Source organism: Phodopus roborovskii, unplaced genomic scaffold (assembly GCF_943737965.1).
Source record: "Phodopus roborovskii unplaced genomic scaffold, PHOROB, whole genome shotgun sequence".
Classification (NCBI taxonomy): Eukaryota; Metazoa; Chordata; class Mammalia; order Rodentia; family Cricetidae; genus Phodopus; species Phodopus roborovskii.
In genome coordinates this window covers 1,293,936-1,311,543 of record NW_026126470.1, presented here as the reverse complement: position 1 = coordinate 1,311,543, position 17,608 = coordinate 1,293,936, and the positions used below count along the sequence as shown (strand labels likewise).

The 17,608-nt window shown below is 40.9% G+C and overlaps 1 protein-coding gene across 1 annotated transcript in view; it reads left to right on the top strand.

Moving 5' to 3' along the window:
- The first annotated feature begins 4,670 nt into the window (after positions 1-4,670).
- LOC127227399 (transmembrane protein 45A) overlaps positions 4,671-17,608 on the top strand; it is a 28,782-nt gene continuing 15,844 nt past the window's right edge. The window contains exon 1 of the mRNA XM_051191701.1: positions 4,671-4,774. Coding sequence (XP_051047658.1) covers positions 4,733-4,774 — 42 coding nt within the window. The 5' untranslated portion in view covers positions 4,671-4,732. The remainder of the gene's footprint in view (positions 4,775-17,608) is intronic.

Here is a 17,608-nt window from a genome sequence, read left to right as displayed (position 1 = left end):
CTTGCAGGAAGGTTAGGAATTCAGCTGGGCTCTGGAGCCAAAGCCGTCTAGTGACTGAACTCCAGGGGGTCAGACTTGAGCTAAGCATTGGCCAGATGCTGGCCCTAAATCTCTGTTTCATCACAGGAAAAATTACCATCAACATGTTCAAATAGAAAGAACAATACTGTTGACACGTCCTACAAACACTTTCACATGTTCATTAAGCAAAGTAAATATTCAGCAATTTTTATGGCCTTCTCGTGTATTTAAAGGAACATATGAAGAAAGATGACAAGCTGGCTTTCAGACACCAAAAGACAAAGAAAGCTTAAAATACAGTGTAGGTGACTGACATTTGTTATGATGGAAATTTTAGATTGGCAAAATAAATGACTGGATGTTATGAGTAGGTTTTTCCCACCAGCCTGGTCCCACCGTCGCTCCAACCCCAAATAACACAGAGACTGTATTAGATATTATGCTGTTTGCCAGTTACTAGTTTCTTATCGGTTAGCTCTGTCTTAATTATTAACCCATTTCTATTAATCTAAGTATTTCCACATGGTCTTACCTTACTGGAGAGGGACCCTGGCATTCTGCTCTCTGTGCCCACCATTTTGAATCTCCCCCCTAGTCCTTCCTCTCTCCTCCTAGTCTCCTAGTCCCACATATCTTGCTTTCCTATTGGCCAACAGTGCTTTATTCATTAACCAGTATGAGAAACATATTTACAGAATGACATCTTCCATCAACTGGAATCTAACTTTCTACCTTTAGTTTCTTTTACTAATTGAGGATTTCATAACCTGTCCTTTAATCATCCCCTTCCCTGTACTTTTCTCACATTCATTCTAGCCTCATTTCCTGCCATCCAACTTTGTGTCCTCATTAAATTGTTTTCAAATCTATCAAGTTCAATTCGTGATGCTTATACGCTGCTGGGCATGTAGGCATCTACTGAGGCCTGTTAGACTAGGGCTAAGTCTTCTCTTTCTGGTGGCTATCCTTTAGCAATATCTCCTTAGCTGGAGGTGGGACTTTATACTTACTTTTGTCTGGTTTGAGCTTGTGGAAGTCTTGTGCAGTCTGTCACAACTTCTATGAGTTCATTTATGCAATTGCCCTATTAAGCCAGGAAAACAGTTTCCTAGTAAGTCATCTATCACCTGTGGTACTTATATTCTTTCTTTTTCCTCTTCTGCCGTGGTTCCCGAGGCTTGGGAGGGGTGAGTGATACAGATGGTCCATTGAGGGCAGAACACTCTGAAGTGACTTATTCTCTGCACTACATCAGTTATGGGCATCTGTGCTAATTGCATCTACTGCAAAAAGAAGCTTTGCAAACATCACACACATATAATACACACCATACATAAGATGATAAGTGGTATAGAAAGAAGCTCAATGTCATCCTCCGTCTTCTGCATAAATGTGCGCATCCAATTACATAAGCACACACACATCCACATCTGAACATTTCACATTCATACAACACACAATTTGCACACAAACACATATTTTTGTCAATATCATATATGTATATATGTACACAGTGCACTGTTTATATTCACCCTCCCATATCGTTCTCAACTAGTTCCCTTTCTATTTTATTGGCTTTTGTTCTGATCTATTGCGTTTAATTAAAATTGTTGGTATGAACAGGGAGTTGTTAATGGATCACAGGCAGATAACCAATGGTTACAACACTTAAGAAAATGACATCCCCTTCTCTGGAAACTATTCATTGCCAATAGCTCCTCATCCAGGGACAACATAAACACATTTCCTCATTTATAATGGCCAGTGGAAGGTCTCAGTCTCATGCACATCTATGTAGGTTTCTGTAACAGCTGTGTATTCATGATTGTGATGACCATGAGATATCGGGATGTGTTCCAAAAACTCATCCTCATCCTTCAACTCTTGCAAAGTTTCCAGCCCTCTCTATTGTGATTTTCTATGGGGATTAGCAGGGATAATATAGGTGTCTTATCTAGGGAGACCACCGAACAGTGACATATTCTCGGGACTTTAATCAACTAAGAATCTCTTCATTAACTGCTGCTCTTACAGGAAGAAGCTTCAAGTTCACAGCTGAGAGCTGTGTAGTTTAAGGGCATGGACAGTATGAAGGAAGCTTGGCAACATGTCTGTTTAGCAAAGCATCAGTAGTAGACTGTAAGCTCCTCAGCCATAGGCATTTGACCAATCATGCAACACCAGGCATGTTTCCCCCCTGCTGTGGAATATACATCAAATACAATCAGAAAGTGAATGGTTACCACCCAAACAATCAGGGCATTATTACACCACTGGATTTAGCTTGACGGGCATGTCAGTATTGTTATACAGGTCTCACAGTTGGTTAATATCTATACTGGCTATTTTTGTGTGTCAACATGACACAAGCTAGAGTCATTAGAGAGGAAGGAGCCTCAGTTGAGGTAATACTTTCTTGAGTTCCAGTTGTAGGGCATTTACTCATTTAGTGATCAGTGGGAAAGGGCCCAGCCCACGGTGGGTGGTGCCATCCCTGGACTGTTGTTGGTCCTGGGTTCTATAACAAGGTGGGCTGAGTAGGCTGGAGAAACAAGCCAGTAAACATTACCCCTCCATGGTTCTGCATCAGCTCCCGACTCCAGGATCCTGCCCTGTGTGAGTTCCTGTCCTGACTTCCTTCAGTGATGAACAACAATGCTGAAGTGTAAGCCAAATAAACCCTTTTCTCCCCAACTTGCTTTTTGGTCATGGTGTTTCGTTGCAGCAATGCAAACTGTAACTAAGACAATATCCATGATGCCTTTTGTGCTTCAGTGGCCCATTCAACATCCAAGGCAATATGAATGCTGCCCAGGTGGAAGAACACTCACAGTTCAGCTCCAGACTGATTTCTGTGTATCTAATAAACAAAGCTTGTGATGTCTTCAGCTATAGGGACAAAGTATCAGAAACAATGAAACTACACACCAAAAAGAGTTCAGGTACCTAAAGAGGGCCCCTTGAGCATTCATCACCCTACCAACCAGTATTTGAGGAAACTACTAGAAGCAGATGTGGGACCTGCTCTGATTTGAAGATGTCCCCCAGAATTCATGTGTCCAAACTTAATGGCCAGCTTCATATGCTAATGTATGTGGAGATAGGACCTCCAGGAAGTAATTAGAATTAAGGAGATCATGAGGGAGGGGCCTCAAAGAAGGCATTTGGTTATGTGGAGAAGAGCGGCTTCCAATCACTTTTTTTTTTTTTTTTTTTTAAATCTAAAAATAACGTTGTCCATCAGTGGTCCCTGTTCTCAGGAGTGACTACTATAGGTTGGGTGATTAGATGAAGGAGTATAAGGTAGATATTTGTTTGTATCATTGTGGTCTTCACTTTGGCTTCTAGGATTAGGGTAATTTACAGTATTTCATAATGACAGCAACAACAGCCACCAAAACCCACATAGATGAAATGAGTGAATACATTTAGTTTTCTGGTGTCAACACAAACTGGAGAGGTATTTTCCAACGAGAAAGACAGAGGATGTTAAGAAATACAGGTGAGTTGTTGACATTTGGTGGCTGCCCAGACAGGAAGTGTCGGTTTTCTTTTAGGGTGTGATCCCTGGTAGGTAGATCAAACGTGCTCTGGGGCAGGATCCACACCTAGGAGAATTTGGGCAACAGAAGTTGGATTTTTAATGGGCTAAAGTAAAGGAGAACATAACAATGAATGCGTGACATAGGTTCTTGAAGTAGTTGTGGGGTATGAGCACGGTCAAAGTATATTGTATGAAATTCTGAAATAAAAATATTTCACAAGTAAATGAATGAAATGCAGGTGAGAAATTGACATTTTTGTCTCAAGAGTTCAGGACTGCTTCTGTAGTTCTGTCTATTTCTTGGTTCATCAGCCTACCAGGAAGATTTAGGCAAGACGAAGATGTTTGTTTGGGGAGAGAAATGTTTTGAATTGGAGATGGTGCTAATGTAGGAAGAGCTGTTGGTTTTACTTTATATTCATTTTGACTTTATATTTGCATCTATTTGCATTCATGCTGGCATTGTGTAAAATGGGTGTCGTGAGGAGATTGTGAAGCTACTTCTGTGATTTGATAAAGTGGATGTTTTTGTACTGATTTTCATGTGAGATATGCTTTCCCAACTAGACAAACATTAGCTCAACAAATTGAAACCATTACAGCACAGTCAAATCCTATATTAGTCAGTTATATATATTTTTTAACCTCTCTGTGATTTCTCTGTCTTAGTCACAGTTGTATTTTTTTAAACCTCTCTGAGATCTCCCATTTTTTACATCCTCATGCCATGTTATAATTAATACCTTTCAGAGACCTTCTGATATTCATTTGTGGGCATGGACATTTCATAGGTTGGGTGGAGGCCCTAGGAAGTGAGTAAAACCTCTGGGGAGAAGGGTGAGTAGGAAGAGAGTACATGGTTTCTCTGGGAGCAGCATCTGACAAGATTGTTAGCAACTTTATGGTACACCTTCAGTACACACAAGTATTGACCTGGGCAAGTAGAAACCGGTGAGTGGTAATATTGGGCGAGGGTAAACGTTTGATAAATCTCAGTATTGTATGCTAGTTGCTTTTGGCATGTATGCAGATGTATGGCTGTGTAAAACTGTCTGTGAGATCTCAAGTCTCAGCTTGCTGTTTTCTTCTAGGAAATTGTAGCAGCTAGTTCTTTGTCTTCCCTATGGTGTCAATCCTAACATACTTCATCTATTGACACCAAGCAAGATGAACGGCTCAGAAACAACGACTGACCACAAACACCCGAAGGTTAGTTTTCTATTTCTGGAGTAACTTTTGGTTTAATAATGTTTCCAATAGCCTACTGCCTTTCTTCTTGAGATGGATCTCATGTAGTTCAGGCTAGCCTTAAATTTACTATATTGTGAGGCTAGCCTTATACTCTTGATCCTACTCCCTCTCCCTTCCAGGTGCTGGGAATAATCTAATTTCTCTGAAAGACATTTCTGTTTTGTAAAGTGGGTGTAATAATAACATTAGTTTCTCAGAGTGGTAAGGGTGTTAGGAGATGTTAAGAAAGAGTGCTTGACACACCGATGATGTAGCTCAGCTGATAGGATGCTCACCTAATATGCACAAAGCCTTTTGGTGTATTCAGCACTGGGAGGGGGGGACAAGAAAAACATTTGGCTCAAAGTAAAAAAACTGTTACATTCATTCTTATCTGCTGATGCTGTAATAGTGTAATGTGTATATGCCCATCTATAAATGGTTATACATGTGGGTGAAGCCTTAAATACTGAAAAAGAGTCAAGGAGAGTGTCAGAAGAGGAGCTAGCAGAAGGGCAAGGACAAAATGACATGTGTCACTTGAAAGCCCAGAGAAGAGAAGGCCAAGATGCAAATGAGAGCAGGGATGGGAAAAAGAAGGGAAGAACAGACTCCACTAAGACACACTTGGTTGAAAACATCATAGTGATACCTAATGCTAATAGCTGAAAAAGGAGTGCCTGTCACACGGAAGGACACAATAAAAGCTGGTCACCTTGAATTCGTCAGTCATTATTCTAGTCCGGGTCCTTGGCACTGGAGACATGGCTGCACTGCGGACATTTGGAACTATGGGTGCTTCCTATAGGTTGTGCCTGACTAAAGCAAAGTAGAAAATAGAATGGAGAATGTGATTTGTACTTGCACTGAGCTGAATGGCTGTTGTGATTGTAGGAGATGCATTCTGAATCTCTCTTTCACTCCAATGATAATGTGGTCAGCTGTAAGTTTCATGATGACTTTACATACAAGTTTCATGATGACTTTATGTACACATCATGCCTCCTTAATCGGGGTTGATGTAAAAATGAGATGGAATAACTTGTGAAGGAAAAGAACAGTGATGGCTTCTCTACTCGATTCCCCCTCTTTTGTTCAAGTCTGTTAAATATGTAAGTCATACCAAGAGTCCCGTAACAGCTGTAAGTAGCCACTACCCCGACATGGCTACTGAGTGAACATTTGAAATGTGACATCTCATCTGAGATGTGTTCCCAGGATGAAGTGACACTATGTCCTCCCAAAACCATTATTCCCACGGAATTCCTTCCTAAAATCAGACTAGTAGAGCAATTTTGTGTCTGTGGATTTAGAAAGTCAGAGTTTGGTGAGTTCTGAGGTATGTTCAGTCTCTGGCTGGTAAGATTTCTTTTTTTTTAATTTGCAGTGAAGTTTTTACAAAGGGGAATTTGTTTTTAATTTACTACTCTGTGATCTTACCTTTCATAGTAGTTTGGAAATGTTGAATAAATGAAAACAAAGGGAAGGAATAAAAATTATTGTGTGACAATATTGGATATATTTGGTTTCAAAAATATTAAACTTAACTTCACAATTTATAAAAGTAAGCCTCTTATTTTTAGAAATGTGGTGACAGGATTTTATTTTTATTTCATTTATTTCTTTTGTGTGTGTGTGTGCTCATGCATATGTGTGGATGCAAGTTCGCACATGCCCACATTCACGTGCATGTATATAGAGGTCAGAGGACAACTTTTGGGAGTCTATCCTCTCCTTGTACCTCTTCAGTTCCTACGATGGCAGTCAGGTGACCAGGTTTGGCTGAAAATGCATTTATTTGCTGAGCCATCTTGCTGCTGGGTTAGTGAGAATTTAACTTTGTCTTGTGCTTCTGCTGGGTACTGTGGTTCTGACTGTTGGGAATTCTGCGGTGAAAATGAAAACTGACCTAGCTGAGCTTAGCATTCTTGCAGAGAAGTAGGAGAAAGAGAGGAGGAGGAGAGGAAAGCACATGCAACTAGGAAGATTGAGCCAGGGCAGGAATAGAAGACGAGAGAGAGAGAGAGAGAGAGAGAGAGAGAGAGAGAGAGAGAGAGAGAGAGAGAGAGAGAGAGAGAGAACATAAAAGAAGGAGCCACTATTGGTTTGAAGAGAAAACTGAACCTCACGAAAAGTCTAGAGACCCACAAGACTGCCACAAACTAACAATTTGAGCAGCCGTGGAAAGGCTACCATAAATGCCCTTCCTGGATAGTGAGATCAACAACTAACTTATCCACCATCATGGAACCCCCATCTAGTACCTGTTTGAAACAGGAGCAAACACCCATACCTAAACAGAGTTGAACTAGAATTCAGATGCAGAGGGAGAGGACAAGACCAGGTTGCAGAAACACATAGAGACAGCTTACCTGAACATGGAGGAGCTAAAGGCCCCCCAGACTGATAGCTGGGAAGCCAGCATGGGAATGACTCAGGCCCCCCTGAATATGGGTCTCAGCTAAAAGGACTGAGGAGTCTAAGGGACCTCAGACAGTGGAGCCAGGATGTATCCCTGGTGCACAAAAGGTCCTTGCAAACACATCCCCCCATGGAGGAACACTGCCTTAACCTAGAGACAGGAGAGAAGTCCTAGTCTCTACTTCAAATGACCTGACAGACCTACATGACCCCACCTGGATGGCATTGCCCCACATGTGGAATTGGGGTGGGGGGATGGGAGGGGAGGGTGATCAGGGTGCATGTGAGGGGGCAGAGAGGGTAAGAGGGAGGGAGGGAGAGGTAACTGGGATCGATATGTAAAATAATAAATTAAATAAAAAAATTAAATTAGAAAACCCAGCAGAAGTTAAAGAAAAAAAAACAAAAATTGTGTATTATAATATATACCACGAATATAAGTTTCTATGGATATTAAATAGAACAATGTAATTTAAACATCTCAAAAGGAAAGCCTCTTGAGGCAGACAACACTAGTGCTGAGCTTTGAGAGAGCCTCTTGCCATATGGAGTATTCAGAAAAGTGGAGACGGCCTTCCAGATATTATCTACTGATTCACCCAACATCAAACTCTTGGTCAACAATGAGAAACTCCGTGGGACTGACAGACCCATGAAGGGTTCCTGACTCCTTGCAGTTTGTGTTCTGGTGAAGAAACAGCCAGATGTACCTTGAAGAGCAGGAAAGGTCACTAACCTGCCCTGGTAACTGTCTCCCTACTTTTCTCTCTCCAGGCCATCTGAGTCCACATACAGCCTTGATCTCATAGTTTCCTAGGGTGGATCTGTTCTTTGTTCAAGCTTGGTATTAGGCATCATTCATGTCTGTCACTTTGTTTATTGTTCTCATCATCCTGTTCTGACTCAGACTTGGCATCTGGAAATGAGCATCTGCAATAGCCTCCTGATTGCAACTTTGCCTACAGGCTCTTTAAGCTCCCTTAAGTATATTTTGGGCATGACTGACAAGTTAATCTTGATGAAATGCCATTTAGCTCACGTAGCTTTGCTCTAAAGCTTTTCTTTTCTTTGTGAAGATTTTGTTTAAAAAATTGTTTTTCATTTTATATACCAGCCCCAGCCAGTTCCCCCTGGCTTTCCCCTTCCCACCTCCATGCACTCCTCAGAGGGAGTAAGGCCTTCGTTGGGGAGTCTAAAGTCTGCCATACCAAGTTGAGGCAGGACCAAGTCCCTCCCTCTGGCATCTATCCACCTTGGTATATTTCTGCTTTTATCCTGCATTGCCCCAGCATGGTAGACATCCTTGTCCCTCAAAGCTGACCAGTCTGTCTCTGTGGGAAGTGTGAGAACATATTAACAGGAGCATAGGCTCTGGAGTCATCAGACCAGATTCAAGTCTCAGCTCTGCCATTAAACTAGCCATGGGAACTTTTTCCTGAATTTATTATTTCAATATCTCTGAACAGCAGGAGGCAAACAGAACTTTGTGTTCCTTCAAGTTGGACATGTAAGACACAGCACATGATACATTTTCTACCTGCCCACTCCACAGGGAGTTCTTAGTGCTCAACCTCTGTTTAAATAAGCTTTAAACACCACCTATTAGTGATGAATAAATGTGCATCTGGGAACTTCTGGATGTCTTCTGCATCCCTAATCTCAGTTAGCCATTTTCTTAATTATTATTGGGGAGTAGTCCAACTACTGAACAGTGGGACTATTGTCTGGACATACTGGAAACCCAGTGGTGGAGCTGGATGAAAGGTGTAGATACTATTCTGTGTAGGATCTCTGAGGTCCCTTAATGTGAGCACTGTAGATGCCTGGAGTGATTTGAAAATCTACTAGATCTTTCTAGGTCATCTATTTATATTGCACAGCTGGTTCTATGATCCATCATTAAGCCATGCAATTGCTGGCAAATCACTTGTCTTTTGCATTCTTAATTAAATGTCTATTGTTTATTAATTTGTTGCAATCTGCTTTGTCTTTGAAGTAGAGTGAAAAGGGATCAAAGCTGAGGATATAGAGTCATCTAGTCACATCTTGGTTCTTCTCATATTGCTAGTCATGCCTCATGAGGGTCTCCATAGAGTTAAATCTTCACAGAGGTGGAAGTGTTAAAATTGCATACAGTTTTCCAGAATGTACCCAAAAGTGTTGCAATGGGCATCACTGCATAGAAATCCTTTTGTAGGTTCCCAAATAAAAATAGAATGAACAATGAAATTTAAATGTTAAATAATGCACAATATATGGACCACACTTACCCTAATTATTAATTGCTTTCATGGAGCATAAAATGCCACCAGGTTTCCTAGCTCTGTTGTTGCTAAGTTCACTCTGTCTTCAGGTGTTGACTTAAATTCCTATGCAGATGTCACATTTATCCAAGTACATCTGTAGGAATGTTTCAGATCTCTATATAGGTATTCTTTTTTTTTCTTATTTTACATATGGTTTCCAGTGCCCTCTCCCTCTCTCCCTCCCTTTCTCCCTCCCATATCCTCAGACCACCCTCCCCTCCCATCTCTCCCACTCTCAGGGAGGGTGGGGCTTTCCAGGAGGGGTCAACAAAATCTGTCAAGTCATTTGGAGTAGGGACTAGGCCCTCCCTCCTGCCCCAGAGACTCTTTCTTACTCTTCTTCATAGACAGGTAGCCAGTTTGGACAGGAAATGCCCAGAGGTTAACATGTATAATGTTAGTCTAGAGACAGTTACTGATTCCTTTTGAACTTATGTATTAGACCTTTTGTACAGTAGGAAAGGAATCACAGGTGGGGATTGCGGGATGAAATAATGACTTTAAGTGTTGTATCTGGGAATGGTTGGCCAATCCATATGACCTTTGTTTTCCTGTACTTGAGTCAGCCATTCAATGGAGCTGTTTGTCTTTTCATATCTGAAATTGAGGTTTGCACCTACACATCTATCCTTTTTAAATTTTTGTTTTCTAAGTTATTCTGTGGAATCTTGATTTCAAAAGAAAGATGGCATTGAACTAATTTTCCATGCGTTTAATTAATAAGCAGGATACCCCAGGATTTAGTTTAAATGAAAAATTAAAGAGTTTACTCAAAATCACAAAGTACAGTTTACATGCAGGCTTGGGGCATTGATGAGCAAGGAACTCCTAGATCGGGGGAAGAGCTGGGTTGTGAGTCAGGTTGTTTCAATATGGTGTGTGTAAATGGTAAGGGAATTGGAGGCGGAGGGTGGTACAGTCTAAGGAAGACTGGAAGTTCAATGTCAAGAGAGAGTTACTTCCAAGATCGGCTTTAGCAGTCTTAACTGATCCCTAGTAAACTTTAAAGCTTTTATCTCTCAGATGACCTTGGTTTCTGATATTTTGTTCTGTCACCAGGCCTCATGCAGAAAAAATGATCTCTGTATCTTTCCATCTCTTTTATTTTTTTTTTTCAGAGGAAAATTTAAAGCAAATGTAAAACTACGGCAAATAATATAGTGTGTTCACTGACTAACTCAACATTGACGTTATCTTTTCTCTCATCCACTTCTTTCTCCCCACCATAATTTTTGTTTAAGTCTGTGTTTGGTGAAACACTACTAGGCCCTCCACAATATCCACAAGTATACTACTAATAATTCTCAATTTATGATGGCTGCACTCGAATATTTTTGAATTTTGGATTGTATGAAGTGACATACTTACATCTATGCGTACACTACCTTTAATCTCCAAGTTATCAATACACATTGTGATACCATCTCATGTGACAGAAAGCAAAATCCATGTGATCTCAATGTTTTCACTGTTGTGCACTGTACTAAGTTCTTATGTTACTAGGTTAGGTGTTACTATGGTTTAAATAAGTTTTGAGCCCCAACTGTTGAAGTATTAGAAGCCTAGTGCCCAGTGTTGAGAAACCATGGACCTAATGCAACAATGTTTGATCATTGTAGGTAATGCCATCTGCATAGTTTAATGCAACATTATGTAATCCTGGCACTTTCCGAGAGATGGGTTATTAAAGGCATAGTCCAGCAGTATCTCCCTCTTTCTTGCTTTCCAACTTACAATTTAATCTTTCCCTCTTATACACTCTTCACTTTACCTGTGTTGCCATATGTAACAAGGCCCTCAAAGACCTCACTAGAGTCAGAATAAATGGGGATTGATACTTTCTTTATCTTAAAAGTGAGTGAGCTTGTGTGAATTCTTTCTGAGGAGACATAAACAAACATCTACAAGTCTCATATAGGGTACCCAAAAGGATTATAGAAACAAGCTTACCCATGTAGTCTATGAATCAAAGTGCTTAATTAGAGCTACTTACAGGAAGAATGGCAACTTATGAGTAGCTATATCATTAGAGAAAGCATCTTTTCAATCAGCTATTAACTGTCTCCATATCCTTGGGGAGAGATGGGAACCTGTGATCTCCTCCCCCTAACAGGCCAAATCCTGTTAGGTCTCTGATGGATAACCACAGGTGGGAAGGGCATGTTATTCTCTAGAGACTGCAGTCCATAAAAGGCTGAGTAACTGTTTTTCTTTATTTCATTATAACAATGGAAAACAGATTATTTAGAAAAGTTTAAACATAATATGTATAGTTATTTTATAAAATAAAAAATTGAATGATGGTTTTTGTGTTATTCAACAGTATTCTCAGTCTCTCTAATTCCTATAAACTCATAATTATCTAGAGAGATTGGGTCTGAGTTAACTTAACATCCCTTCCTGGAAGAACACCTGTCCACATTTTGTTTGATTGTATCCCTCTTATAGCCTTACAACTGTTGATTAACATTGTCACAAATTAAGGATTTGCAAAGTTCTACATCCTATTTTGTCTTGTATTTATTAACTGGAATATTCTTATAAATTTCCTGTCATTAGCTATCTGGATACATTTCTTCCTAATGTCTATTTTATCTCACTGTTTTCCAAATTGAAACAGATAAATTCCAGGGAATCCGCTGATAGAGTCTTATATTATGGGTGGCAGATATCTACAGGGGTTTTATTATGCTAAAAGCCTCTGTATTAGTATCTCAACAATGATTAAGGACTGTTATAGGTATATCTAGTTCATTCAGGTGATGTCTAGTTCATTCATGGAGATGGGTTTCTTCTGTTCTTGGAGTTCAACCAGCAATCTGTGCTACGACTGGCATTTGTATTACGCACCGTGATAGGCACAAATTGGGCTGCTTTAATTAACAAGGTTAATTAGAGAAAACAGCATAATGTACCAGGCAATATTTCAGGGGATTTTAGTTTGAATAAAATCCCTCATATTGAGGCTAGACAAGGCAACCCAATGGGAGGAAAAGTCAGAAGAAGAGGCAAAAGAGTCCGAGACAGACCTGCTCCCACTGTGAGGAATCCCACAAAACCACTGAGCTAACAGCTGTAACACAAAGGCAGAGGGCGGGTGCAGACCGGTGCACGCCCAGTGTATGCTGGCTCAGTCTCTGAGCTCATGTGAGCTCTGCTTAGTTGTTTCAGTGGACGCTGTTCTCCTGGGGTCCTCATCCATCTGACTTCTACAATCTTTCCTCCCCTTCTTCCATGAGCTTCCCCTATCTCCGAGGGGAGGAACAGGATAGAAGCCTCCAATTGGGACTCTGCACAGGCTCTCATTTGCTGCTAGAGGAAGCCTCTCTGGTGATGACTGGACAAGGCACTGATCTATGAATATAACAAGATATCATTAGGAATCATTTTTTTTTTTTTTTTTTTTTTTTTTTTTGGCCAGGCTTGTTCGGGCTATTGAGTCTTCAGTTCCTGGCCCTCCGGCAAGTGTTAGCCATGGGGCCGGTCCCTCTCAAGGTGTGAACCTTAAGGTAAACCATACATTGGCTGGCCACTCCCAAAAGTTCTGTGGTCAGATTCTTTGCTCCTCCAGACTATGGAGTGTGAGGGTGAGCATCGACAGTTTCTCAATTTTATATTTTCATGACCTTCATCTGGTACTTGCCTGAGATTTGGTAGGCAAGCCTGCTTCTGATGTGGGTGTTTGCCTGGCCTGCTGGGAGCAGTTTGTGGGGTGCTGCTTTCTCTTAGACTTGCTGGTAAGGTCTAGTTTCTCTGACTTTTTCTTATTTTGATCCCCTCCTCAGTCTTGACACATAGTTTATCCTAGCACTCCTTACCCTCCAAAACACCTTCTCATATATCTGATTTGTGTTAGCGTTTGTATCGATTTTAAATTCTTCTTTATATGTAATTTGTGAATTAATTTGTATTCTTATACTTGCCCAGCTAAAGTAGTAGCCTTAGTGTTTAAAAATGTTAAACAATTTCAGCTAGCATGAGGAGTCTAAAAGAGGGAGAGAGGGAGGGAGAGGGAACTGGGATCGACATGTAAAATAAAGTAAGAAAAAAAATCAGAAGTAAAAAAAAAAAGTCTAAAATTCTTTCTTTTAAGATGAAAGATCAACACATGCCCTAAATTTGAGAAATGCCTCCCTGTCCTGTTTCTGTTTCAAAGAGCTATTTACCGGTCCACGTTCTCCACAGTGTGTCTGTTAAGGAGTGGCCCTAGTCAGTCACGTTATTTAGTGGTGCATGTATATGGACCAAGCCTGGACCTCTAAGGGAGAAAGACATGCTTCAGGGAATGGCCTTTGGAGCCTCCTGCCTTAGCTGCCCCTCTGTGGTTTCATACTTGGATCACATGAGACCAGGTAAATGAAGACTCCTCTGGCAGAACTATACCCGGAACAGCAATGAGATCTGCCCCACACAATCCAGCAAAAGAAGAAACAATAGTCCCTCCACAAACAAACACTTTATAAAAACAATCTCCAAGCAGGCATCGCTAGGTTGGTTCTACTTCTCAGTTATCCAAGGATGTCTGACAAATTGTTTCTGTGACTCTCCAGCCTCATAGTGCATTAAGCCCTTGCTATCTAAACAACAAGGTATTTTGTCTTTATGACACAAACCTCTTGTATAATTTTTCATTAGATATTTTCTTACAATTAGTTTTTGATGGAAAGATGGAAAAGGGTAAAAAGGATGGGAGAGATTATGAAGATCTAGAGACAGACACGCCTTTGCCTTGCTGGCTATAAGTTATTTGACCCGACCGAGTAGGTTACTTAGTCTATCTGAATTTGTCATGTCAAGTGTAAAAGTGGAGAAGACTGGGTCCTCATGGAATTGAGTGGCAGGTCCTCAAAAATACAAATTTCCTTCCTTTGTCCATTTTGAACACAGACTTAGGCCACCACTTTGTTTTGTCACAACACAATTGTGAGATGCGAGGTACATACTATGATATGCAGACCTGCACCGTCATCTTTACGGTAAGGACAGTAATGATAAGGATTAAATGAATTAGTACGTGTGAAACGTGTTGGCAATGAGAGCCTTGTTTTGTGCTGGTTTGCTTCCTGTCAAGCTGACACAAGCTAAAGTCACCTGGGCATAGGGAACCACAGATGACAAATGGCCTCCCTCAGACTGCCCTGTGGGAAAGTCTCTGTGTCATTTTCTTGCTTAATGACTGATGTGGGAGGGCCCGGCCCACCTGGAATGGTGCCACTCCTGGGCAAGTTGTCCTGGGTTATATAAAAAGTGACCTGAGCAAGCTTTGAGAAGAAAGCCAGGAGGAAGTGCTCCTCTGTGGTCTCTGCTTTGCTTCCTATCCCGAGTTCCTTCCCTGACTTCCCTCAGTCATGGACTGAGATCAGGATGATTGAGCTAACAGATGCTTTTCCCCTTACCTCGCTTTGAGTTGTGGTGTTGACATCAGTAACAGAAAGCAAACCAAGACAGTTGCTATGCACTCATCTCGTCTCCCCTCATTTAATGAAGCCCTTGGTAAAACTCACTAAACTTAGAAAAGAGGTGTAATATAGGCGCACTGGTGATGCATGTCTAGACTCTAGGCTATTGAGAGGTGGAGGCAGGAGGATCAGGATCTCAAGGTCAATACTGTCTGCACAGAAAATCCGAGGAAAGCCTGTGCCACATGAAAACGTCCATAGAAAAAGACACAAGAATATTAGTACTGGAGGAGAAAAGAAAGAAAGGAGGAAAAAAGAAAGAAAGAGCAAGAAAGTCAGTCCTAAGTTTCACTCCTAGACATTTCGATTTACTAGGCTGTGGGTGAAGATTAGGTATCATAGATCTTTTTATTTATTTAAAATCTGACAGGTACTTTTTATTTTATTTAGAAAAAAATCTTATTTTACATATCAATCTAGCATTCCTTCTTCCTCCCACCCTCCCTCCCCCCTCCCCCCTACAGACTCTCCCAACCCACCCCCTACCCACTCCCCAAGGATAGTGAGGCCTTTCATGGGGAATCATCAAAGTCTGTCACATCATTTGTGGGAGGGCCTGGGTCCTTCTCTGTGTATCTGGTGTAGTGTCCTGCATGGACCCTGAAGGCACCTTGAGCAAGCCTGAAGCTGTTGGCTGGAACATCTTGCCTGGGAGTTGTTACTGTTACTCTTCCTGTTTTGCTAACACACCTCTGCTGGGGAGGAGCTAAGCCTGAAAACTTGCACATTTGACACTGTTGTTTTCCACTGCACTGTAAGTATATGAGCCCACCCCTTCCCTTCCATAAAGGGCATTCAGAATTCCTGTTGAACAAATGACCTGCTGTCTTGTCTCTTATTTCAATCTCTAGGCCTTCACTGGATTAATGGGACAGATTGTAGCATGAGTGCCACATCTGGGATGAAATAGTATCCCTCCATAGGGGATGGGCACCTGAAGTCCATTTATGCACTAGGGATAAATACTGGTTCCACTGTTAGAGGTCCCATAGACTGCCCCGGTCTCCTAACTGGCACCCACATTCAGAGGGCTTGGTTCAGTCCAATGCTGGTTCCCCAGCTTTACGACTGAGGGCCCTGTGCTCTCACTAGGTCAGATCAACCGTTTCTGTGGGTTTCTCTAGCACAGTCTTGACTCCTTTGTTCATCCCTCCTCACTCTCTACAACTGGATTCCAGGAGTTTGGCTCAGTGTTTAGTGTGGGTGTCTGCTTCTGCTTCCATTGGCTACTGGGTGAAGGCTCTAGGATGTCAATTAAGGTAGTCATCAATTTCATTATAAGGGGACAGCATCAAAGGCAGCCTTTCCACTACTGCCTAGATTCTTAGTTTGGGTCATCTTTGTGGATCTCTGAAGATTTCCTTAGTGCCAGATTTCTCTTTAAACCTATGCTGCTCCCTCTATTAAGGTATCTCTTTTCTTGCTCTCCTGTATTCCTCTCCCGACTCAGTCTTCCTGATCCCTCTTGTTCTCTTCCTCTGTCCTGCTCTCCCCTTCTCTTTTTCCTCCCTCCCATCTCCCCCATGCTCCCAATTTGCTTAGGAGTTTTTGTCCCTTTCCCTTTCTTTGGGGGACCATTATATATATATATATATATATATATATATATATATATATATATATATAGTTGGGCCATTTGTTTTCTTCACTTCTTTTTCGATTTCTTAGTGTGTTCAGATATGAATCCCCTGTCAGATGTATGGCTAGCAAAGATTGTCTCCTAGTATGTGGGCTTCCTTTTCATTTGGTTAATTGTTTCCTTTGCTGGACAGAAGATTTTTGGTTTTATGAAGTTCCAATTGCCAATTGATGACCTTAATTCTTGGCCAAATGGAGCTCTATTTAGAAAGTTCTTTCCTATACAACATCTTGTAGAACATTCTTCTAGCAGTTTTAGTATGGTAAATTTCATATTGAGGTTTTTTTAAAAAATCAATTTGGAATTAATAACTGTGCACAGTGATAGATTCAGGACTATTTTCATTATATTACATCTTTCCCAACACCATTTGATGTTATCTTTTTTCTAGTGTTTGTTTTTGGCATCTTTGTCAAATATCTGATTGTTATAGATACAAGCACTAATGTCTTCTATTATGTTCCATTGATTTACATGTCTGTTTTATTTTTTTTTTGCCAATAACATTCTTTCCATGTCATTTATCTGTAATATAACTTGAAACCTGGTACAGTAGTCCCTAGAGCATTATTGTTTCTGTTTAGGATTGGTTTGGCTCTCCGATGTATTTTAAGGTCCTATATGAATTTTTTTTCTGTTTCTGTGAAGAATGTCATGATGGTTTTGATTTGAGTTGTGGTTGAATCTTTAAATTGCTTTTTGCACATTGCCATTTTCACAATAATAATTCTAGAAATCCTTGAGCATAGAGAGTCTTTATGTCAGACATTCTGTAAGACAGAAAAAAATAACTGACAAACTTCCAATATAGGTGGACAGTTTAAAATTTCCTGCTTTACTGAGAAGTGTGCCAGACACACTGTGGCCTATGGGCTAGAGACAGATGCTCTAACATTACAGAGGAACTTTGGGTACTGGCAAGGGAGTGAGATGTCTTTGTCAATTCTAGAGTTTATATATTATCCTTCTGTGGTCTTTGATGGAGTTG